We start from the raw sequence: 25818 nt of genomic DNA on the forward strand, positions 1-25818 counted from the left end.
GGAAGGAAAACCCCCAAACTCTTTTTATGAGGCCAGCATTACCTTAATCCCCAAACCAGACAAAGACCCGATCAAAAAGGAGAATTATAGACGAATATCCTTGATGAATACAGATGTGAAAATTCTCACCAAAATACTAGCCAATAGGATCCAACAGTACATTAAAAGGATTATTCACCATGACAAAGTGGGATTTATTTCTGGGCTGCAAGGCTGGTTCAACATCCACAAATCAATCCATGTGATACACTACATTAATAAAAGAAAAAACAAGAACCATCTGATACTCTCATTAGATGCTGAAAAAAGCATTTGACAAAGTACAGCATCCTTTCTTAATCAAAACTCTTCACAGTATAGGGATAGAGGGTACATTCTTCAATATCATCAAAGCCATCTATGAAAAACCCACAGTGAATATCATTCTCAATGGGGAAAAACTGAGAGCTTTTCCCCTAAGGTCAGGAACATGGGAGGGCTGTCCACTATCACCATTGCTATTCAACATAGCACTAGAAGTCCTAGCATCAGCAATCAAGACAACAAAAAGAAATAAAAGGCATCCGAATTGGCAAAGAAGTCAAACTCTCACTCTTTGCAGATGATATGATACTTTATGTGGAAAACCCAAAAGGCTCCACTCCAAAACTGCTAGAACTCATACAGGAATTCAGTAAAGTGTCAGGATATAAAATCAATGCACAGAAATCAGTTGCATTTCTATACACCAACAGCAAGACAAAAGAAAAAGAAATTAAGGAGTCGATCCCATTTACAATTGCACCCAAAACCATAAGATACCTAGGAATAAACCTAACCAAAGAGGCAAAGAATCTGTACTCAGAAAACTATAAAGTACTCATGAAAGAAATTGAGGAAGACACAAAGAAGTGGAAAAACATTCTATGCTTATGGATTGGAAGAACAAATATTGTGAAAATGTTTATGCTACCTAAAGCAATCTACACACTTAATGCAACCCCTATCAAAATACCATCCATTTTTTTCAAAGAAATGGAACAAATAATCCTAAAATTTATATGGAACCAGAAAAGACCCCAAATAGCCAGAGCAATGTTGAAAAAGAAAGGCAAAGTTGGTGGCATCACAATTCCAGACTTCAAGATTTATTACAAAGCTGTCATCATCAAGACAGTATGGTACTGGCACAAAAACAGACACATAGATCAATAGAACAGAACAGAGAGCCCAGAAATAGAACCTCAACTCTATGGTCAACTAATCTTCGACAAAGCAGGAAAGAATGTCCAACAGAAAAAAGACATTCTCTTCAACAAATGGTGTTGAGAAAATTGGACAGCCACATTCAGAAGAATGAAACTGAACCATTTCCTTACACCACACACAAAAATAGACTCAAAATGGGTGAAAGACCTCAATGTGAGACAGGGATCCATCAAAATCCTTGAGGAGAACACAGGCAGCAAGCTCTTCGACCTCAACCACAGCAACTACTTCCCAGAAGCATCGCCAAAGGCAAGGGAAGCAAGGGCAAAAATGAACTATTGGGACTTCATCAAAATCAAAAGCTTTTACACAGCAAAGGGAACAGTCAACAAAACCAAAAGACAACTGACAGAATGGGAGAAGATATTTGCAAATGACATATCAGATAAAGGGCTAGTATCCAAAATCTATAAAGAACTGATCAAACCCAACACCTAAAGAACAAATAATCCAATCAAGAAATGGGCAGAAGACATGAACAGACATTTCTGCAAAGAGGACATCCAAATGGCCAACAGACACATGAAAAAGTGCTCAGCATCACTCGGCATCAGGGAAAGACCAATCAAAACCACAGTGAGATACTACCTCACACCAGTCAGAATGGCTAAAATTAACAAGTCAGGAAACAACAGATGTTGGTGAGGATGTGGAGAAAGGGGAATTCTCCTACACTGTTTGTCGGAATGCAAGCTGGTGCAGCCACTCTGGAAAATAGCATGGAGCTTCCTCAAAAAGTTGAAAATAGAGCTACACTACAACCTAGCAATTGCACTACTGGGTATTTACCCTAAAGATACAAATGTAGTGATCCCAAGGGGCACGTGCATCGGAATGTTTATAGCAGCAATGTCCACAATAACCAAACTATGAAAAAAACCTAGATGTCCATTGGCAGATGAATGGATAAAGAAGAAGTGGTATATATATACAATGGAATACTATGCAGCCATCAAAGGAAATGAAATCTTGCCATTTGCAACTACATGAATGGAGGTAGAGGGTATTAAGCTGAACGAAATAAGTCAGTCAGAGAAAGACCATTATCATATGATCTCACTGATATGCGGAATTTGAGAGGCAGAGTGGAGGGTGTGGTGAGTAGGGAAGGACAAAATGAAACAAAATGGGATCGGGAGGAAGACAAACCATAAGAGACTCTTAATCTCACAAAACAAACTCAGGGTTGCTGGAGTGGAGAGGGTGGTTGGGTTATGGACACTGGGGAGGGCATGTGCTATGGTGAGTGCTGTGAAGTGTGTAAGCCTGAAGATTCACAGACCTGTACCCTGGGACAAATAACACATTATATATTAATACAAATAATTAACCAAAAAAAAAAAAAAAAAGAAGTTGCTGTGACTGAGATCAGAAAGTTTGCTGCTTGTGTTCTCCTCTAGGATTTTGATGGATTCCTGTCTCACACTGAGGTCTTTCATCCATTTGGAATTTATTTTTGTGTATGGTGTAAGAAAGTGGTCCAGTTTCATTCTTCTGCATGTTGCTGTCCAGTTTTGACAAGACCGTTTTTTTGAAAAGACTGTCTTTTCTTCATTGGATGTTCCTTCCTGTTTTGTCAAAGATTAGTTGACCATAGAGTTGAGGGTCCATTTCTGGGCTCTCTATTCTGTTCCATTGATTTATGTGTGTTTTTGTGCCAGTACCATACTGTCTTAATGGCTACAGCTTTGTCATACAGCTTGAAGTTGAATTGTGATGCCTCCAGGTTTGGTTTTCTTTTTTAGGATTGCTTTGATTATTCAAGGTCTTCTGTGGTTCCATACAGATTTTACAATTGTTTGTTCTAGCTCTGTGAAAAATGCTGGTGGTATTTTGATAAGGATTATATTACATGTGTAGATTGCTTTGGGTAGTATAGACATTTTAACAATGGTTGTTCTTCCAATCCATGAGCATGGAATGCTTTTCCATTTCTTTGTGTCCTCTCCAATTTCTTTCATAAGTGTTCCATAGTTTTCAGAGTATTGATCTTTTTATCTCTTTGGTTAGGTTTATTCCTAAGTATCTAACGGTTTTAAGGTACAATTGTAGACAAAATCAATTCCTTGATTTCTTTTTCTGCTGCTTCATTATCAGTGTATAGAAATGCAATAGGTTTCTGTACATTGATGACCCTATGTTTTACAACAACAGAAAAGGAAAATGTATAAAATGTGCAAATATTTTATCTTTTAGTTTCAATAAGCATTAGTTTATGCTTACTATGAAATATGCTTTTCCCTGTATATTGTATTTGGTTTCCCTTAATGATATATTTTTCCCATTTTAAAAGTAATATAGACTTGTTCTAAAAAATTAAAATTAGAAGGTACAAAGAAGAAAATTAAAATTACCTAGAACCCTACTACCCAGGAATTGCCATTATCTTTCCTAGTATTTTTTCTTTGCATATATATTTATAATCATTAAAAAACAAAGTGGGAAGCATGCTGCATCTACACCGTAACGTAAGTGTCCTATACTGATAGGAGAAGCAAAACCTTAACAGTAGGAATGAATGCACCTTTCAGTAATAAATTTAAAAAGTCAAAAACTCTTGTTAGCTATGTAGCCAAATAGGATCTGATTTTCACAGTTGGGGGATGTGTTAAGCAGTTCAAATATTGTGGAGATAACTAGACATACATACTGAAAGTGACAAACACACATCTCCTCCTTTTCTCTCTCATGCGGACTATAACCCAAGAAAGTAAGATAAAAACATAGATCAAGAATGACATTAATAGTAAAAACACGGAGAGTAGGTGCATGGATAAAGAAAATGTGGTATATAACATACACTGAATACTGTTCAACCTCAAAAAAAAAAAACAAGAAAAGAAAAGGAAGGAAATTCTTCAGTATGCAACAACATGGATGAACTTTGGGGACATATTGCTAAATGAAATAAGCCAGCTCCAAAGATGAACACCATGATTCCATTTATATGAGGTATCTAAAATAGTCAAATTCATGGCATGGTGGTTGCCAGGAGCTGGGGGTAGAGGGAAATGAGAAGTTACTAATCACTGGGCAGAAAGTTTCCATTAAGCAAGATGAACAAACCCTAGAAATTATGTGTACAACGTTGCACCTATAGCTGACAATAATGTATTGTACAATTAGAAAGTTGAAAATTGCATTGATATGGATGGAACTGGAGGTGATTATGCTGAGTGAAATAAGTCAAGCAGAGAAAGACAATTGTAGGGTTTCACTCATATGTGGAACATAAGGAAAAGCATGGAGGACCACAGGGGAAGGGCGGGAAAAACGGAATGGGAGGAAATCAGAGAGGGAGACAAACTATGAGAGACTCTGGACTCCGGGAGACAAACTGAAGATTACAGAGGGGAGGGCGGTGGGGCATGGGGTATCCGGGTGATGGGCATTAAGGAGGGCACATGTGGTGATGAGCCCTGGGTGTCAGACACAACTAATGAATCATTGAGTGCTACATCAAAAAATAATGACGTACTATATGCTGGCTAATTGAACATAAAGAAAGATAGTTGAGGAGGTAGATTACATGTGGTGTTCTTACCACAATTAAATAAAATTTAAAAGAAAGATAACTAAAAGTGATGTCAACTACCATGCTGGAAGGAAGAGCTTTCACTTTTGTTTCGCTAAAGGTACGCCATTAGTATAACTAAAGAAAATCACACTCTTCGAGTTATAAAACAAGTAAGAAACTGAGATGAAAGTACAGCCTAGGGAATATAGTCAATCATATTGTAGTAACATGGTATGGTGACAGATGGTGACAACATTTAGGGTGGCGAGCACCGAATAATGTATAGAATGATTTAATTAATTTATTTTTAAGTAATCTCTACACCCAGTGTGGGGTTTGAACTCACAACCCCGAGATCAAGAGTTGAATGCTCTGCCCACTGAGCCAGCCAGGGGCCCCACTGTACAGAATTGTTCAATCAATATGTGGTACACCTGAAAAGCAAATGACATTGTTAATTATACTTCAATCAAAAAAAAAGGAAATAAGACCTAAAAAAAGAAAATTATACTGCAGTCAGAAAGACATTTTCAAAACCACACTACATGGAATCCTGTGTAGAACATGTTGAAAATATGAAGCTACAGAGAACTGCATGGGAACAAATTATGTGAAATGTTATAAATAAAAATAAGCATAAGACTACATATCTATTAGAATTGCTGAAGTAAAACTTGGTGACAACAAATGATGACGGTGAGGATGAATATCAGTCATCTGGGACAGGTGGGGGCTGGCGGATGTCAGGGATAGAGGAATTCTCCCTGGCAGTCACTTCAGATAAAAAATCGCAGGCCTTTGCATGCTTCTGAGTCTATGATTTTTCCAAATGTAAGGAAAATTGATATTTGATGAAATGTGCGGATAGCTGCTTGGCGGCATTTCCCAGGAGCTGGGATTTCAATAAAAAGCGAACATTTCTAGCACATCCCACGTTGGCTCCACTTGTCCTAAAGGAGCCTGTACAATCCCCTCAAAATTAATTAGTTATCCCACTTCTATTTATACTAGAGATAAATTAAAGCATAAAATTCTTCTTCCTCCCCCAAACCCCTTGGATCTAAATTGTATTTCTCCCTCTGTTCCTCCTTCCTAGACTCACCCGGCCTGCCGTGAGCTCTTGCTAGGAGAATTCCTCCTGCATTTATGGGACGAGTTCAGATGGCATTTGAAGAACCATGTGATTTCGCATGGTCTTCTGTGCCCGTGTTCTTGCTCTGTTTGCCAACGATTTGTTACCTCCCCAGTCAGTGTGTCCACTCCCTGAGAATAAGATTAGTGTCAGATACTTTAAAGATTTTATTTATTTATTTTGAGAGAGAGAGTGAGGGAGCACGAGCAGAAGGGAGAGGGGAGGGGCAGAGGGAAGAGGAGAACCAGGCTCCCTACTGAGCAGAGATTCCTAATGCAGGGCTTGATCCCAGGATCCTGGGATCATGACCTGAGTCAAAGGCAGACGTTTAACCCACTGAGCCACCCAGGCGCCCCTAGTGTCAGATGCTTGAGCTACATCGCCTGTTCCACCACCTCAATGGGTTAGCATGGTTTGGAATCAAACAAATCTTCAGAAACAACTGAGAACATGCCTGGGGAAGTCACAAACACGATGTCTCTGTCCCTATAAAGCGTTTTAAAAATAGCTACAGGGGTGCCTGAGTGGCTCCGTCGGTGAAGCATCCAACTCTTGATCTCTGCTCAGGTCTTGATTTCAGGATCGTGAGTTCGAGCCCCATGTTGGGCTCTGCACTGGCGATGGAGCCTACTTAGAAAAAAAAGTAGCTACAAGAGGGCTCCCACATAAGCACTAATTGCAAGTTTCTCCGGACACTAAAGCCATAAGCAAATTATGTTGAGTTCTGTATTTAACCAGTTTGAAGTTTGGCCCCATCTCCGCTGGACCCTTAGTCAGAAATCAGAGAAAACTCAAGCCTCAGATGAATGCCTTGTTGGGAAGCACAAAGCTGGTGTCCAGGTATTGGTATAGGACCAGCAGCAGGCAGGAGTCTAGTCATCTCTGGAACTGGGGCATGATCAAGATAAATGGAAAACACTTTGCCTGATGGATTGTGGGATTATGATATGTTGCTACTGGAAGGCTTTCTCCTGTCTCTGCCACACCTGGGATTGCCTCTGTCATTTTATTTACCATGCTGTGTCATAGGAGCTGGGGCTGCTTTTGCTTCCAGGTTGTCTTCAACTGCTTCTGGGCATTTCTGAAATGAAACTGGGTGGTGGGCCAGCACCCACCGCCCTCAATCATTTTAGTGTGGATATCGATGCTCTTTGGGCAAAGACTACCAGGAATACACATGTACTGACTGAACTGGGTTTATCTCTTGGGGCAGTGAGAGAGAATGTACACCATGGAGAGCTTTGAGGCATCTCAAGAAAGAGGTATCTATACGACTTATTATACTAGGATCCAAGCTTTGGTTGGGTGACTCGGGTGAAGGTCAAAGGATGCTGTGCTTCGCTCTAGATCGGGCGTTGTCCACAAGCAGGACAATCCCGTGATTGTTATTACTGTTATTATTATTTCTGTGCATTTTATCTGGGGTGGGGGAGGGCAGACAAGAAGGAAACAGAAGCTGCCATTGGTAAACGAGTGGTCACTCATATTATCCGAGAGAGAGAGAGAGAGTGTCGGTCATTTCTGTGGTTTGGACAATGCTCATATTTTGCCTGGGTTCAGACAGTATGGAGTCGTCTTGTTTTTGTCTTCATCCATCACAGTCGTGGAGTTGCCCTGTCTGATATTGATGTCCTGGGAAATTACTTATGTTCAGCCAAACACCAAGCCCTAGTTTGGTGTTGCTCCTAGAGCTGGGCTAGCCCCCAGTGACACCAAGGCTTAGCTGACGATGTCCAAGTGTCCGTCGATGGATGGATGCATAAAGAAAATGTGGAATATACAATGGAATATTATTTAGCCATTAAAAAAAAAACCAAGAAAATGCTGCCATTTGTGACAACATGAATGGGCCTTGAGGGCATTATGCTAAGTGAAGTAAGTCAGACAGAGATGGACCGATGCTGGAGGCGCTCTCCTGTATGTGGACTCTAAAAAGGCCAAACTCGGGTGCCTGGGTGGCTCAGTGGGTTATGCCTCTGCCTTCGGCTCAGGTCATGATCTCAGGGTCCTGGGATTGAGCCCCAGATTGGGCTCTCTGCTCAGCAGGGAGCCTGCTTCCCCCTCTCTCCTTGCCTGCCTACTTGTGATCTCTCTCTCTCTCTCTCTGTCAAATAAATAAATAAAATCTTTAAAAAAATTTTTTAAAAAAATTAAAAGGCCAAACTCATAGGAACAGAGTTGAATGGTGGTCAGCAGGGGCTGGGGCTGCGGTGGGGGAAATGGGGAGCTATTGATCAAAGGGGAAATGGGGAGATATTGATCAAAGAGCTCTAACTTTCTAAAAAGAATAAGTCCTGCGGTTGCAATGTACTGTCTTATATACTTGAAAGTTGCTGAGAGTAGATCTTGAACCTTCTCAGTGGGAAAAGTGGTCATGATGTGATATATTGAAAGTGTTAACTAATCCCGTTAGTTAACCTAAGCGAATGTAATCGTTTCCCAATACATACCAGTATCCAACCATCCCATTATAGACCCTGAATTTGCCCAGTGCTCTCTTTCAATTGTATCTCAATGAAGTTGAGGGAAAAGAGGTCAAGAGGAGGCCCAGAGGTAAGAAAATGGTGGCTGAGCTTTGTGGGGGTGGGTGAGGAGAGGTGAGGGAAGCTCTAGGTCCATGACCTTTTACTGTGAACCTGGAAGGAAAGGGAGACCCCAAGGCTATAGCTTTCCTGAAGGCACTGGCTAGCCAAGCCCCCCGGAATGGGATCTGAGGTCAGAGTCGCCAAAAAACACACAAACAGAAAACGACAGCAGCAAAACCCCCCAAACCACAAAACCGGATTTGTCTTCCCTGTGACAAAGCCCAGTCGCTACCCCAAAACACAGTCATACCGCTCCACCCAGTGGCAATCTCTCGACAGGGCAGGCAGCCGGAGTCGGAGCCTCGTTCTCTCCCCGGACTTCCCTTTTCTCTCATCACATGCCACCCCTCGGTGGTGGGTGATTCTGTATCTGGTGCTGGAGACACCGTATTCTGCGCAACAAACGCCATCCTTGTTCTCACGGAGCTTACAGTGGGAAGGACAGAGAGCAAGTCTGTACTTTCAGATGCTGACGGGCCCTACGAAGGAAAGAGCTCTACGGCTGCGTAGAGAGTGCCTGAGGTCAGAGCAGGCCTCCTGGAGGAGGTGACATTGGAGCTGAGACTTGGAAGAAGGAGCAGTCAGCTATAGGAAGAGTTGACCCAGGCCCTCTGCTGGCCCCTACAGTGCCTTTGTTCTCAAAGGAAAAGGAACTGCCCTCTGAACACACATAACATAAATAAATAAATATTATATATATTTTATATAAATATATATTATATATTATATCTAATATATCAATTAATCGATAACATATTAATTATATATTAACATATCGTGTATTATTAATATATCATATATTATTACTGTATCCTATATTGTTAATATATCAATATTTGATTAATATATGATTTAATGTATTGTTAATATAAACATGATATATTAATATAGCATACATTTATTATATACTAATATATTAATTACATTTTATATTTTAATTATATAATTAACATATTAAATGGATGATATATAATAAAATGTATTTATATATTCTATAATATATAATATAATTTATGAATATATTTTATATATTATTCTATATTTTATATATATAACTTTTTAAAATCACACTGGTTGTCATGCAGAGGATCTACTGAAAGGAACAAGACCCCTCACTAACAATCCTAATTCTACCTGCACCCTGAATTCCCCTTTGCCATGTAACGGAATAGAGTCCCGGGGTCCCAGGGATGAGGGCACCGTGGCCGGCTGGGCCAGGCCAGTGTTCTGCCTACCACAGAGTGGTTATGACGAAAGTCAGCGGATGGAGTCTAAGGCGGGTAAGGAGGCAAAGGCAGAAAATGGTAGGCGATGAAGAGGGAAAACTGGTAGGGAAAATGGGTTGAAGAAGTATCTGACGGGACTGACAAACTGTAGTGCTGGAGGAGAAACTGTTTCACGGCCGTTTCTGGTGATTGGGGAAAAAAAAGGCGAGGGTAGGGTCCTACGGTGGAGAAGAGGAGGCGATGTAAGGTTGTCGAAAAGGCTAGAGGAGGTCAAGGAGGTGAAAGGCCAGGGTGAGGAACGGGCGGTCTGTGTGGCTGTTAAGATCACGCCGAAGGCTGCGTGAGCCTCAGTTCAGGGAGGACAGCTGAGCCTGGGACAGCCCACGAGCTAGGGGAGCCTGGGAGGGAAGAGGGGTCTTCGGCCATGCCCCCTCGCCCAGGACCAGGAAGGATGGAGAGCTGACGATCCGCCCCACTCACAGGGCCTGGGCTCCAGTCCCGGGCCTGTGTGGTGACCCTCTTGGGACGGCGGAGGCAAGGTCCCCCGTTTCCCCTGGCTTCCGTCAGCAGCAGGGGCCGCTGGGCTCCAGGCCTTTTACCTGAGGGCTGCAGGTTCCTGCGGCGGGTAGGGGGCCAGCACCCTCACATGTTTGCACCCCTGGAAAAGGCTCAGGAAGTTGACTGAAGCCCTAGGCCCTGTCCCAAGGACCCCCGGGCCACATACTTGTCATGAAGAGAGCCTCAGTGTCAGAGCTGGGAGGAGACTCTCCCTCAGTTTTGCTTCAGGTCCTTTCCCGAAGGCTCAGCTTTTTCCTTCCTCCGCTGTTCGCTGGTGCTAATTAGGTCTCCCTCCCAAAGACTTGGCGGCCAACTCCAGCCGCCAAGGGAATCTGCTTGCTGCAGCAGTGAGAGGACAATCTCTTGCAGGGTCCTCCTCACTCCTGTTGTTTCGTGGCCGTCGTTTGTCATTGATGGCAACTCACTCTACGGCGTCCCTAAGGCCCTGGCCCTCCTCCCTGAGCAAAGAGGAGGCTGCAGGTGCACACGTCTTTACCAGAGACTTCATGAGCAACAGCCTTCATCACCCCGTGTTTCAACCCCGCTGATCAGGGAAGGAGGCGACTGGAGGGGATATGACTGAGTAGATACGGAATCTTGGCGAATCTGTCACAGTGCTGACACTGCATGCAGCTGGGGGATCCTGGCTTCCAGAGGTCTTAGCCCTCCCCCCCCAACCCCGGAGGGGCACAGGAGTGATGATGGGGGAGACTCTAGGATGGGGACCACGGACAGTTCTCCCGTCTTTGGGTTGCACATGTCAAACAAGGACAGGTACGCGACAGTTCCAATGGGACATGGCACTGGAACATCGGAAGGTACCCTATAAATTTGGTAGATGTGTAGATGCATGATTTCATGAATACAGCTGATGAGTTTAGGTAAGAGGTGAAGTGGATGGGAGGCAGCATGCTAGGCGGGAGGGGAAGGGAATGGTGGCACAAAGAGGGATATGTGCTTATAAAGGAAGCAGAAGACTTTCTTAGTAATAATTATTAGTAGTAGTAATTATGGCCTCAATTGCTTTCCAGGCCTATCTGCCACTCTGCCCATGCTGGAGCCATTTAATTCCCTGGACTGGTACACATATTCTCTCTCTCTCTCTCTCTCTCTCTCTCTCTCACACACACACACACACACACATACACACACCCCCCCACACACACGCATACCTCTTGTACTATTCATACTGTTTCCTGTACCTGTGGTGACCTCCCTCCTTCTACTTCCCTTGCCATCCTTCATTGCTAGGTAAACTAATGATCCTTCAGAATCCGGGTGAAATGCCTCCTCCTGGGCACCTTCTCAGGCACCAGTCCCCTCCCTTCACCCCCACCACTAATCATTCTCTCTCCCGTGCTCCCATGGTGCTCTGTGTTCATCCCTGTTTTAGCACTTGCCACCTGTGTCATCGGTGTCCAAGTGTCTGTTCTGCCCCTCTAGACCAGGAACTAAGGCAAGCCACAAAGCTTAGGCGTCTGTGAATGGGGACTCACTAATGAATGGGCATACAGTAGGTGCTCAATACATGCCTGGTGAATGACTGAATGACTGGAGTCTGCAGTTTATGTCCTGAAGCTTCCTGAGTCATCAGATATTATTAATATGGCTAAGTTGTTCTTTATTTGAGGAGTCAATCTGAGTTGTTGGTGGTTGAGTTTTTTTTGTTTTGTTTTGGTTTGGGTTGGGTTTTTTTACACTGTGTTTCTGGGGTTTTGTGATGGGCAGAGTGCACTGGACAGGATTGTTCTTAACAAGTCCATAAACTATTGTGAGGCTTCTCATTTCTGACCATAAGAGGCAGAGAAATTTTCTGATGAATTGGATGCAGCGAAGTGTGGTGCTCACTCATGAATAAAGTGCTTACCCGATAGCTAAACTTATTGACAATAAACTGACAAAAAGAAAAGGCAGAAATCACTATGTAAAGGCCAGCCCACACCTTGTGCTTTTCTACCAGTAGCGGACATTTGTTACTAAGTATTTTGACAGTGGTTTGAGTTCCTTCAATGTCTTCGGTTTAGCTGTTGCGTGTCCACCGCACGCTGAGTGGCCTAGAGAACGGACTCTGATGCTGTGAAGCCATGTAACGGTTTATTGTTAAATCGGGGTCAGGGGTAAGGGACTTGGAGGTCACTTGGACTCAGAAGGGAAGCCCACTTTTCATTGTATGGACTGAAGCACTGTGTTAGCACCAAAGCCTGTACTTGCACTACAGCCCCTTATGTGTGACTTAGTCACTAGTGACTCAGCTCTGAAATGGCTACTCACGGTAATCTCCAACCATTTCATAGCCATCATTTTTCAGTGGCAGCTTCCTAATGAGCTCATCTTTGGGATGCCCAGCGGCAGGGCTATGGGCTTTTCTTAAGAGATTTGAGGGGTGTAGCCAGCCAGAGAGCATGATTTACTTTGGGAGAGCTTTGAGTCTCCAGACCTGCCCGACACTGTCCTGACAGGACTTGCTCACTGACAAACCTTGTCAAAAATGTCATACTTGCCAATCCCAGGAAATTGGCAATAACGGGACTGAGCAGAGCCGGACTGAGAGGTGGGCGGCTGCTGAGCTTAAAGTGACTGGGGGCGCCTGGGTGGTTCAGTGGGTTAAAGCCTCTGCCTTCGGCTCAGGTCATGATCCCAGGGTCCTGGGATCGAGCCCTGCATCGGGCTCCCTGCTCAACGGCAAACCTGCTTCCCCCGCCCCCTGCCCCCCCGCCTGCCTCTCTGCCTACTTGTGATTTCTGTCTGTCAAATAAATAAATAAAATCTTTTAAAAATTAAAAAAAATAAAGTATCTATGAACAGTCCTCTGGGAACTGCTCTGGGGAGAATATTTTTGAAGGAATTGAAAAAACACGTAGGATTAAACTGAAATGGAACCTGCTATGACGTGTTACAACTGATGGAGCACAAAAAAGGTTGGTGAACAAATATTCAAAAGCTTGTAAAAATATAAGGTCTTTAACTCTAATGGTTATTCATGATATTATTTATTATTTTATTTTATTTATTATTTTGATGATGCTTGAATGCCTCGTGTGTTACTAAATTGATGGGGAACTTCATTCACTCTCCTGTATTTAACGATTGCAGTTCTGGGAACCTCTAAATGGAAGCTGGATATCCTTACTTGCATTATCACACAGCAACTCAATGGCTTCATTGAGAAAATTCTTCTGCAACTGTTATAATTGAACAGGGAATGTTTTTGGAAATGAGCTTTTGTTGTGGATTTGGTAATATTTCTTAATGAATTCAACTTGAAACTCCAAGGCAAACAGTGGTTATGTACAAAACTTACACTGTGACAAAGTCATTTAAATGACAACTAACATTGCTTGAATCAAAGTAACGTCAGGCTGCTTTTTGTACTTGCCATGCTGTCAAAAGTTAAAGTAAGCGAGATCTCTATTCTCACACAAATTTGCAGTGGATAGGTATCCAAGCTCAGACTATAGTTCCCCCAGCGTTTTTCCGACTGCTATGCAAGTACAAAGGACATTTTCATATTTCAAACCCACTTAACTGTGCAGTTGAAGACTTCCACGTAAATTTCAAATGGGAGTGATTAATCTGTAATGTAATGACATGCTAAAGGCAAATACAAAAAAACCTCTAATAGAATTCTGTAAATGCCTTCCAAGAGATGAATAGGCTCAATGAAAATCGTATGTTTGTGGACTGATATCGATATTTGCCAGTATCTCTGTGAAAAGACATTTCCAAAGGTGAACTATGGAAAACCTCATTAGAGATCAACAAATGGACATTTGTAATCAATTTTGATGACAGAGAACACTGTGAACCCCAATTAAAATGTTATTCTCCCCAAAGAATTCCATTCTCCTCATTAATAGGCCTTTACTATAAAAAAAACCTATGCGATTATTATTATATTTTTAGTTTCAACAATCAAATATTTGTGGAAATTCGTTTTCTCTCTTTTTGTATAAGTAACTACATAATGGTCTTATCTTTACCTCTGAGCTTCCCCAAACCCAAATGTTCACTTTCTGTCCCCAACCTAGGTGGTCAATGTATTGGATCACTCTACTTTCTCAGACACTGGTACAATTAAAGGGACAGGAGTCAGGTGGACCTAAAAGTCATGGAGAGCCCCAAGGCCTCGAAGAACACGGAGGTAACCACGAGCAACCCTAGAACCTAAAGGCCTCGGTCACTCATTGGAGGCTGCGCATGTCAATCCTCGCTTCTCGACAAATGAGTCTGGGTGTCCGGCAGCGGGGCCGCGGCCCACTGTTGACGCTTCTGGCCCCGCCCCCCGTCCCTGGTCTAGGGGCCCCTTTGGAGCCCTGTCCACTGTTACCGGAGGGGACGCCTGGGTGGGCCGCTGGCGACATCCGCCCCCTTCCCTTCCCGTCGCGGGCCTCCACTGGCACCGCCGCATACTGTCGTCCCCTCCGTGGCCGGCTCCTCGGCCTCCCCGTCCACCTCACGTCGGGCCCGCTGCCCACGGCCTCCCGACAGCGGCGGCCCCCTCGGCGGCCACCATCTTTGCGGTTGGCTTTGCCTCAGCCCGGTCGCCGCCCCACTGAGGTACTGCTTGTCGCCATGTCCTCCTCGGGGGATCCCGGCCAGGCCCCTGGCCAGGATAGCCCCGCGAGTGCTGTGGGGGCAGGGTCCCCGGAGGCCGGAGGCGGCAATGGGGTGGCCCCTGGGGTCGGGTTTCCCCAGATTGAGGTGGCTGGAGTGGCGGGGCCTGAGGTGGCCCTCGAGTCCGGGTCCCCCAGGATGGAGGTGGCCCTCGAGTCCGGGTTGCCCGAGATGGAGGTGGCCCTCGAGTCCGGGTTGCCCGAGATAGAGGTGGCCCTCGAGTCCGGGTTGCCCGAGATGGAGGTGGCCCTCGAGTCAGGGCCCCCCGGGATGGAGGTGGCCCTCGAGTCAGGGCCCCCCGGGATGGAGGTGGCTCTCGAGTCCGGGTTGCCCGAGATGGAGGTGGCCCTCGAGTCAGGGCCCCCCGAGATGGAGGTGACCCTCCACTCTGGGCTGCCCCCAATGGAGGTGTCCGAAGTGGAGGGGCCCGTGGGAGGCCTCGGGGAGGCTGCCTTGGGTCTGGGTCTGGCCTGCGGCCCGGCGGGCGTGAGCGCGGAGGCCGAGGACGACGACTCGGATTTCGGGCCGGCGGAGGAGGACGGGGAGGAGCAGCAGGAGGAGGGTCTGGAAATCCTTGTGGACGCCCACCAGTTCCCAATGGTTGGCTTCCGCTTCATGTTCCTGGACCTGGTGCACTCGCTCCTGCACCGGATCTACCACAACAACCACATCCTCGTGCGGCCCCGCCGCGGCCGCGTGAGGGTCCGGACTCGGGCCCGGCAGCCCGACAGCCCCCGTTGGCACCCCGCAGCCCCCGCAGGCCCGCCGGCGTGGGCAGCTCCGGCCGCGGCCCGGGAGACCGAGGCCTCGTCCGAGGAGGAGGCCGCCTGGGAGACGGCGGAGGAGCCGGACGAGGAGTCTGAGGAGGGCCTGGCGACCGCCAAGGGTGAGGAGGGACCCGGGAGGCCGAGGAGTGGGGGCGACGGGGAGCCCTGCGGGTGTCCGGGACGCGGAAGCCGGGGTTCCCCCAAACCCAAGGCCGAGGGCCTGAGCGGGAGCCCCATTCCCTGGGGACCTACAGCTTTTGAGAAGGAAGCGTGAGGCCCTCGGGCAGCCTCCACTAAGACAGCTGAGGGCCCCGGGGTAGCGGGTGAGCCACAGGCCACTGTCCGCCTGGGTGGCGGGGCGGGGCGGGGGCGGGCCGGGGCGGGGGCGGGGCCTGAAGGAAAAGAGCCAGCCAATGGCACACCTCGTTTCTGCGCGTGGCTTTGAAAATGTCCAGAGTCTCAAAGTTCATCCCGCATCATTACGAACTGACGCGCGTGGGCCTGGTACAAGTGAAATATTCAGGGGTTGAGTGAACGCGTATTGCCATAGAATGTGTCGTTGAGGCAAAACATTTTTGCGAGAAATTTCTGACAAAACCTTAGAGAAGGCCGCAAACCCTGATGATTCTGATCCCTTCTTCTCGGAAGGGCCAGAAATAGTCAGCTGCACAGGGTGACTGGGAAGAATGTCACCCTGAAAGTAAGGGATCGAGCAGCAGAGCTATCAACCTGGAGGAGGCTTCCCACCTCCGCTTTTCAGAGTGACTTCTACGCTCCTGCTTCGGGGAGAGGACTGGGTGTCACTAGTCCTTATGCATCAGGATGGTTTTCCCTGGGAATGTCTGCTCCAACGTCTGTCTTATTCTTTACCAAAGGAACAACTAAATATCAGTATGAGAAGCCTGCCGAAGGGGCCAACGACTCTGAAAGGGAGGAAGAAAAAGACAAATTTAACAAAAAGCAAGAAGGACCCAACTAAAGAAGATCTGCCCCAGCAGAGAACAGCCCCAGATCAGGTATCACAATAGCTTTGCACATCACCCCAACTTTCCTGGCATTTACCTGCTACTGACAGTCCTTCCCCCCCCCAATTCTCCCAATAAATTAAGAAGTTTGTTTAGAATTAGTTTAAAAATTTAGTTTCACCAGCTTAGACCATTAACAGAAAACTCATGTACCTAGTAATAGAAAATACAGTATATTCTGAAATATATTTCACGGTTGCTCATTCGTACTTGTGAGGTCTTTTGTCCTCTACCTGAAAGACTACTAGCAAGTGGTAAATGTCTCAGTAACTGAGAAAAATATTTCTTTAGAGAACAGTTAGCAGAAGCAGTAAGGAAATTGGCTGGCTGGGCACTAGTCAGACATAGGAGAGACAGTGCCTTTGCAAACGTGATTACATACAAATAGCAAAAAGTCAAAAATTCCAAGTAGGACCACACAATGATTAATACCTAGATATTCAGGTGTGGATGTTTGTATTTTATGTGACAGTCCAAAGACACTTAGTCATCGTATGGCTATTACTTATCACTGAATTGGCAATTAGGTCTTGAGGAATATCTTATCTTTGAATATTTGGAAAGATGTACATTTCTTTGCATTTTCACAGCTGTGTATTTCATAATCACAGCCTCATTCTTGTATGGTAGATAGAGAAACTGAGGGTCTGGGAGGGTAAGGGAGTATCATTTGTGGAATGAGCAGAGGCTTTTAAGGTGAAGAGATTTCCACTAATTCCAGAGTGGCTTTGGGGGGGGGGGGTGGGGGGGGGGGGGGGGATTTATGGTGTCAGGCCAGAGGGAGGCAAGGTTGGTATGATCCCAGAATTGAAGCCATGGGTTGCACGAGCACCCTCTACACAAGGGCACAGGTTACAAGAGGAAAGTGTGTTGTCTTCTCCTTGCTGAGATACAGCACACAGATGGAGCCCACGGACACAGGGCTCTGTTCATAGGTCTAGAAGGTCACTGGTGCTGGTTAATGCTGCCTCACGGTTCCTTTTCTCTCATTTCATCCTGCAGTTGGCATAAAAGAAAGAAGATGAAGAAAGAAGAAAGAATCTGTTGTTTGTTATTTTTAGGTTTTTCATTTTTTAGAAGCCCATGGGAATTTTATTAACACTGATGTCATTCCAAACTGCATCATCCAAAAAGTGATATCCAATGAAATGTGACTCCTTGCTTATGTTTGACAGATATATTTGATAGCATTTGTTCAAGTTAAAAATAAGTTTGTTTTAAATTAATGCACTGGAATGTAGGCAGATTTTGCTTAGATAAATTATCTTGACTCAGATCTCTCTTTTTCCTCTTTGTTTTGGCCCACTGTACCTTCACTGAAAGGTATCACTCTCCACCATTTGGTGAGCCTGTTTTAAATTAATTTCTTACAGCCCCAAATAAAAGAAAATGTCAAGTTTAAAACAATTGTTGTAAGGAGAGAGATGTAGGTCAAGTCTTTAGAGCTACACTGTCCACGACATTAGTAACTAGCCGTATGTGGCGACTGAAATATGGCTAGTCTAACTTGATATGTGCTGTTAAATATAAAAATGTTAAATTAACTCACTGATAATTTCATATGGATTACATGTTGAAACGATAATATATTGAGTTAAAATGTACTATTAAAATTAATTTTCCCATTTCCTCTCACTTTTTAAAAAAGGTTTTATTTATTTATTGGGAGGGTGAGGCGAGGAGCAGAGGGAGAGGGACAAGCAGACTCCGTGTTAAGTGCAGAGTCCGACGTGGGGCTTGGTCTCAAACCCTGAGATCATGACCTGAGCCGAAATCAAGAGTCCCATGCTTAACCACCTGAGCCACCCAGGCACCCCTCTTCTTACTTTTTAATGTGGCTACTAGAAGACTTAAAATTACACATGTGACTTGCGTTATATGTCTATTAGACAGTGCTGCTCTAGAGTATGGTTTTGTTTTGTTTTAAAAACTTTATCTACTTATTTGAGAGAGAAAAAGCCTGACCAGGGGGAGGGGCACAGGGAGGGGCAGACTCCCCACTGAGCAAGGAGCCAATGCGGGCTCAATCCCAGAACCCTGGGATCATGACCTGATCCAAAGGCAGACGCTTAACCTACTGAACCCCCCAGGTGTCCTAGAGCCTGGTTTTGAAGGAAACCTCCTTGCTGGCTCCACTGGCCTTGAGGCCAGATGGTGCTGCTGAGCCTGGGCCCAGACACTGACTTAGAGCGGTGGTTCTCAAAGTTCGGTCCCCACAACAGCGTCACCCGGGAATTCTTAGGTTCTACCCAAGAGCTACTGAATCAGAATCTCTGAGGGTAAGGCCAGCACTTTGGGTTTGAACGAGCCCTTCTGGGACGCTGATGCAGCTGAGGTCTCAGAAGCGCTGGTTAAGAGCCACAGGGGAAGAAGCCGAGACTCACCTATGGTAGAACCAGCCTTCATTCACGGGCTTGGGACTGGCAGGTAAACTGAACAGGATGGCGAGGGCTGGCCGGGGGAGGAGGCCAGAACGCACAGGGGCTGAGACACAGGGGGGCTCCGATGGGGAGATGGCGGCTGAAAGCTGCATAAGGAGCTGCTTCCAGAAGGATACAGACATGATACCACATGTATGACGTCTAAGACACATGCAAAATGACCACCAGGTCTGGATTGTAGCTAAAGATGTCTGGGGTAAAAAGCACCCACAGGGGAGAAGCATACAAATGCAGCATGTGTGACAGCATGCACAGGGAAGGGTAACGAACTCATTTAGGATGGCGGCCCCGGGGGTTTGAGAGGAGAGGGCCTATTTCTGCATTTAGTTAAGGCTTCCTGCTACCCCCTTGACAGTACTGATACCTTCTCTCACATTCCGTGCCAGCACATTTCCTATGCTAACTTACACGAGCGTTATTTTTTTTAATCGAGGTGAAATTCCCTCTAAATTAACCATTTAAAAGTGAGCATTTCAAAGACATTCACAATTTTGTGACACCGTGGCCTCTTTCATTCCAAAACGTTTCCATGGGCCCCAAACTCTGTACGCATGAAGTAGCCACTCCCCATTTGCCCCTCCTCCAGCCCCAGGGCAGCCGCCGGTCTGTTTTCCATCTCCATGAATTTACAAACATTTCGTAGAAAGAAGTCACACGGTATGTGACCTTTGAGTCTGACTTCTTTCACTTGGCATCACGTTTTCAAGACGCCTCCATGTCATACCAGGCACCAGAACTTCACTCTTTTTTATGACCGAATCATGTTTTACTGTATGTCTATGCGGCAATTCGTTGATTCCCGGCTGCGGTGAACAGTGCCTATGAACAGTCCTGCTCAAGTATTTGTGCATTATTCATAGATGTGTGTATTGACCCCTCCCCACCTCCCCACTCCCCCACCACAGTGAACTTCCAAATGATTGGGACCTTAAAAGCTTTTATCTTTTTCCCCCCAGAACCCTAGGCCCTGAGTTTTTCACTTAGTAGGTACTCCACTACTGCCTGTTAAAGTAAACTGAACACTTTTCCTTTTAACCGTTGTTGTTTTAAAATGGATTCGCACGTGTTCCTTATGACTAGACCCAGGGGGTGACACAGAGACACAGACGCCTGGTCATTAGCACCTAAACGGAGAGGGCAGTATTCGGCACGGTGTGATTCGAGGGCCTTCAAAGTGGTTCCAGTTTGTTGGTGTTTTGGCGGTGCTAGCTGCGGTAGACTGTTGCTTTAAGACCCAAGGGAGAGGGACCTGTGTCCTGCGGCCCCACTTTGGTCCTCTTCCGGCCACGCCCCCGGCCACGCCACTCCCCACTGGACCGGAAGCCCAGTCCCCGGGGAACAGGGTCAGGGGTGTGTCCCTGCCCGCCCCACATCCCTGGCCTGCTGCCAGGGCCTGTGTGCTCCTCTTGGAGAGGTCCTTGAGAGGGCTGACTGCACGGGGCGGGGCGTGTGTGCTCCCAGGCCTAAGGGGGAGGGGGTCGTGTGCCTGAAACAGGGGATGGGGTGTGGTCTAGGAAGAGGGGGTGGGGGCAGCTCTTCCTATATCGTGGGAGCAGGATTTAGAGGAGTCTGAGAATTCTAAATCCTTTCAGGTCATTATGGAGGTACTTATGTCGTGGAAGGGAGATAAATCATTCAATAAAACGTGCTGATTTCAACATTTCAAATACATAGATACATGGTATGTGGGTCCCCAGCTGAGCTCTTTTTCTGACCGTTGCAGATGTTACAAATGTTCAGAAAGTCCAGGTTAAATATCTGGTCCATCACCCCTTTCCCCCTCTTGGCTCCGGGGCGGGGGTGGGGGGTGGGGGGCTTGCTTCTGAAAGTACTTGTTATAATAGCCCATCTTGCTAGAAGACTTGGATCTCGTCCCTAGCCCAGGCTGGAGAACAACCACCAACCACCACCCACCCCTAACCACCCCACACACCCCTCCAACTGCAGTACCCTCTCTTCCCACCGGTCCCTTTCTTTGTTCTCCAGGTGTTTATACACCACACTTCTCTAATACCCCTTCTTCCCCACCCAAACACCCACCTGCTGGCCATCAGCCTGGCCAGGTGCCCCTGTGTGGAGGCCCTTGGTCCTCCGCACAATCTCTCTTTTTTAAATTATCTTTTTTATTATTATGTTCAATTAGCCAGCATATAGTACATCATTAGTTTTTGATGTAGTGTCCAATGATTCATTAGTTGTGTAGGACGCCCGGAGCTTGGCACCACATGTGCCCTCCTTAATGCTCATCTCCCCCCTCACCCCCGCCTGCCCGTTACCCCATCCCCTCCCCCGACCTTTCTGAAACCCTCAGTTTGTTTCCCCACCCCCGTCCCCGGAGTCCTGAGTCTCTCATGGTTTGTCTCCCTCTCTAATCTCTTCGCATTGAGTTTTCGCTTCCTTCCCTTATGGTCCTCTGTGTTATTCCTCATGTTCCACGCATGAGTGAGACCCTATGATAGTTTTCTCTGCTTGACATACGTCACTTAGCATAATCCCTTCCAGGTCCACCCATGTCGATAAAAAGAGTGGGCATTCATCTCCTAACGTTTTGCTTCTCAGACAACCCTCAGGTCTGACTTACCCGTATCTTATTCGCTTCCCTCCCCACGTGACCAAGACAGACTGCAGAACAAGCTTTATTAAATTTATTTGCGTTGCGTATAAACAGTGAAAACCACAAATGCTAAAAGAAGCTGAAAACTTGTCAGAATGCGCATCCAGGCATTAAAAAAACTTAACAAAACTCTGTTTTTAAGTAAGGAGGTTAACTGTGGAAAAGAAATTATTAATGGATAGCTCTCAGAGTGAGGAAAAAAAACTAATAGTGGTCTACTCTAAAGAAAGGGGGTAGGGACTAATTACCAGGGTCACTTGACTAAAGGGCGTCTACCTAAATAAACTGTTCACATGGAAGTAGAAAGGAAATCAAACTCAGTCATTCCAAAACCTAACATTATCAGAATGGCAAAGATACAGTATCAGGAAAAAGAGATGTTTTATCAAGAAAATGCAAAAGCCAGCATATGACTCTACAATGTCACGTTATACCATCATCATCAAAACCAAGCCCCAAGGATTTAAATTCGCTCTGGCACCTCACTGCTTCTACGATTTTTTTTTCTTATAGAAGGCAGCACCCCACTCAGAATTTAAAGGCACAGTTAGGTGGCAGACATGGTGAGAGGTATAGCGAGAAGAAACTTCTGGGTCTCCTAAGAAAATGAGCTAGGGCCTATCCAGGCATCCAAGGGGAGTGCTCCCTTAGTGTTTGGTGTGTTTGGGAGATGGAATAGAGGGAAAGGACTTGGGGGACTGGCTCATTGGGGACAGGGTGTGTGGGGACCTATCCAGTCTAGTGACTTCTGAGGTGTGTGCCTTCAGGAATGAGGGGAAGGAGAAGCTTATCTGATTCCATCACTAAGGCTTCCAGTTTGCAGAAAGTTAATTGTTCTCAGGCTTTGGGGTTGCAATCTGGCTTTGGGCTAAAATCTTGTGAAACAGAAGCTGCTGAGGGGGAGAGACTAGAAACTGGGCTACGGGAAGGTGACTACCTTAAAGCTGGCGTCAGGGAAAAGAGCTCTCCAGGAGCCCGGCGTCTTAAGCGCTTAAAAAACAGCATATAGGGACGCCTGGGTGGCTCAGTTGGTTAGGCAGCTGCCTTCGGCTCAGGTCATGATCCCAGCATCCTGGGATCCAGTCCCACATCGGGATCCTTGCTTGGCAGGGAGCCTGCTTCTCCCTCTGCCTGCCATTCTGTCTGCCTGTGCTCGCTCTCTCTCCTTCTCTCTCTCTGATAAATAAATAAAATCTTAAAAAAAAACCAGCATATACACAGCATTCGGTATATTTCTCAGCAACTAGAGAGTCCCAATGGCCTTGGGATAAGAGGTCAAATACTGATGAGCTAACCATCTAGGGGAGCACGAGAAGCGTCAAGAAATGTTCTGCCTCCTAGGGAGGTGCTCACTGCTGCGAAACTGGCAATGTGGGGCTTGTGCAAAGAGAGAACGTTCTAGAAGTTGCAGGGATTCGAGGGGTGTGTGCAGGGATACAAGGGTGGTGTCTCAAAGGGCAATGGCTAACTGGGGGACTGGCTGTGCAAAACTTTTCTCAGAGACCCAGAATTTCCCGTCCCACCACCTCTTCTCAGGGCCTTTGTGAAGCTTGGAGCAGCAACCAAAGAACTGAAGCATTTAGCCAGGCTCCTGAAACCTGAAGGCCAGTCCTTGGGCCAGATCATCTGGCCATTTCCATCCGAGGGAATTTATTTGATCAAGGGAAATGACCACCACCTCTCAGTCGCTCTCACAAAATATTTTTTGCTTCCTCTCTTCTAAAGCTCGCGGTCCAGAGTGAAACATGTCGCATTGCTTTTGTAGAGGAAAGGCTGGGCTTTCAGATGTTGGCAGTGACTGTACTGAGTGAGGGTTAGGCTTTCACAGCATTTCTTATGTTAAAATACTTCCTGGCTTTAATTGTGCTTTTAAGGTGCTTTTGCTTAATAGAAAGTGGTTATAGGAAATAAATCACTACATAGCGTTAATGCGACTATTGGCAACAATTCCTCCCACCGGGAGCTGTTTACTGCATGATTTCCGATATATGGGTCCAAGCTTTGGCTTTCTCCTTGGCCAGGAAGAACCAGACTGGCTCTTCCGGCTCTGCTGGCGCCTGGACCGCAGCTGGCAGAGTGGAAGAATGCCTGGTTTCTTTGGCCATGGCAGGCATTTGAGCTATCTTCTGATCTTTGAATCCTGCAAGAACCACAGCGAGTGACACACAAGCGGTAGGAAGCTCCAGAGACAATGGGGGAAGTGTATGGGATACAGTAAAAGTTCTCCTCCTTTCAGGTTTCCTTGGGCTTCTAACAGTCTCGTGCATGTGGCCTGCTACGTGTGGTCTCTCGAAGGGATAAGATCTACCTGGCTCTGGCCACGGGGGCCTGGGCATGGGAAGGCCCAAGAGAAAATACCAGCCAAGCTTTGGGTGGTTATTACTGGACTGGCTCACACTTATAAATCGAGACCAGAGAGGAAACATAAAATCTGTCATCTATTCAGTTTTTTACATTTCAAATCAGGTCATGTTATCTCTGTTTTGCCGATCCTTGTTGTGTGAAATGACTAGTAAGGACTCAGTAGATCCACCCAGTACAAGTCTGTGCTAACGAACACTGTACCAACTACTGTGGCCGAACAGAAGACCTTCCAGTCCCCTGCTTCTACTCCTTCCGTCATCCTGCTCTACAGCTGACTGACTCAGTGACTTTGACTCAACCCCGGCAGGACGCATTAGAATCGCCTAGGGCTCTCTCTCTCTCTCTTTTTAAGCAATCAGACATTTATTTGGTCAATTAGAGTTGCAGTTCAGGATACACAGATTTGGGTAAAAGCCTGACTGCTGCTTTACAACTAGAGCTCTTTTTTTTTTTTTTTTTGAGAATTTATTTATCTTTTTGATAGAGAGAGCATGAGCAGGGGGAGCAGCAGGTGGAGGGAAAGGGAGAAGCAGACTCCCTGCTGAGCAGGGAGCCTGCCGTGGGGCTTGATCCCTGGGATCAGGACCTGAGCTGAAGGCAGATGCCCAATTGATGGAACCACCCAGGCGCCCCAGCTAGAGCTTTTATTTAAAACTACCAATGCCCGGGGGTGCCTGGGTGGCTCAGTTGGTTGAGCATCTGACTCTCAATTTCAGCTCAGGTCCTAATCTTAGGGTCTTGCAATCAAGCCCTGCATCAGGCTCCAGACCTAGAGCCTGCTTAAGTTTCTCTCTCTCTCTCTCTCTCTCCATGTGCCCCTCCCTTCCATCTGCAAAATAAATAAACAAATCCTTTAAAAATATAAAAATAAATAAAAACACCAATGCCCACACCATTTCCTGAACTACAAGAATTAGAATCTTTCGCAATGGCGCCAGGGCCATCTGTAATTTTGTAAATGCTTTAAAAGCTCAGCAGGCGATTCGAATGCACAGTTGAGAACCACCTGACAGGAGCAGAGGGCCCGTGAGGTTGTTAACAGCTATCAGCAGGCCAGGTGCCATGATTTCATGGCCAGATCACGGCTTTCTAAGTTCCTGGTCTAATTTCTTTATGAAGGGGATCAAGGCAGAGGACAAAAATGATTCCGTACAAATCCACCCTCCCCTCCCCCTGCTCCTGCTGTAGAGAAAATCCCCCTGGCACACACCTGTACTGCTGAGACCACATTCTATTCTATCCCAGCCCTGTGTTCGCTTGGCTTTCAACATCTCCCCGCCTCCCACACCCTGCTTAGAAGGTGGAGAAACAAGCCTCTGAAATAGTGAAAAGGAGCAATTCGACACCACTGGGCCCATATAGTGGATTATTTTACAGTGTCCCTGGGGCTCTGGAAGGTGAGAAAGTACTGTTTTGCTAAGAGCTGGAAAGGAGCTTGGTGTTTTCCTCTGGAATCACAGCCATGGGAACATTTTAGTGAGTGATCACAACTCTGTGTCTATTCCAGCTTCCTTGACGAGGCAGAGGACTGGGAGACCCTGGGAAAGTCACACAGTGGACCCAGAGTGGTCCTCACAATTGGATTTTCCTGAAACTAGCTAATATCTGTACCTAATGGAAGAGCCATGTGAACTACGAGGCTGATTTGGGGCGGAGGAGGGATTGGGGAAAGACATATTTTGTCTGAAGTGGAAATTGCAGAAGTTTCCCAATATGCTGCCAGGACT

The 25818-nt window shown here is 46.1% G+C and overlaps 2 protein-coding genes across 2 annotated transcripts in view; one reads left to right on the forward strand and one right to left on the reverse strand.

The window, feature by feature from the left end:
• The first annotated feature begins 14838 nt into the window (after window positions 1–14838).
• LOC111157312 (cancer/testis antigen 47A-like) lies at window positions 14839–16626 on the forward strand. The gene is made up of 3 exons (XM_022518617.1): window positions 14839–14991; window positions 15157–15766; window positions 16523–16626. Exons 1-3 carry the CDS (start codon window positions 14839–14841, stop codon window positions 16624–16626), a joined length of 867 nt encoding a protein of 288 aa, XP_022374325.1.
• A 7068-nt stretch (window positions 16627–23694) lies between these two features.
• The window catches only part of LOC111157220 (KIAA1210 ortholog), a 67333-nt gene continuing 65209 nt past the window's right edge, over window positions 23695–25818 (reverse strand). The window contains exon 13 of the mRNA XM_022518512.1: window positions 23695–23867. Coding sequence (XP_022374220.1) covers window positions 23695–23867 — 173 coding nt within the window. The remainder of the gene's footprint in view (window positions 23868–25818) is intronic.

This window comes from Enhydra lutris, unplaced genomic scaffold (assembly GCF_002288905.1).
Source record: "Enhydra lutris kenyoni isolate GAN:26980312 unplaced genomic scaffold, ASM228890v2 scaffoldscaffold53, whole genome shotgun sequence".
Taxonomy (NCBI): domain Eukaryota; kingdom Metazoa; phylum Chordata; class Mammalia; order Carnivora; family Mustelidae; genus Enhydra; species Enhydra lutris.

What these genes read in the sequence shown, in the direction of transcription:
- LOC111157312 (XM_022518617.1), top strand. Translation starts at nt 14,839, where the DNA reads ATGTCCTCCTCGGGGGATCCCGGCCAGGCCCCTGGCCAGGATAGCCCC. An exon ending in CTGGAGTGGCGGGGCCTGAG is followed by an intron (nt 14,992 to 15,156) that starts GTGGCCCTCGAG and finishes CCCGGGATGGAG; the next exon opens with GTGGCCCTCGAGTCAGGGCC. An exon ending in GGGCCTGGCGACCGCCAAGG is followed by an intron (nt 15,767 to 16,522) that starts GTGAGGAGGGAC and finishes TCTTTACCAAAG; the next exon opens with GAACAACTAAATATCAGTAT.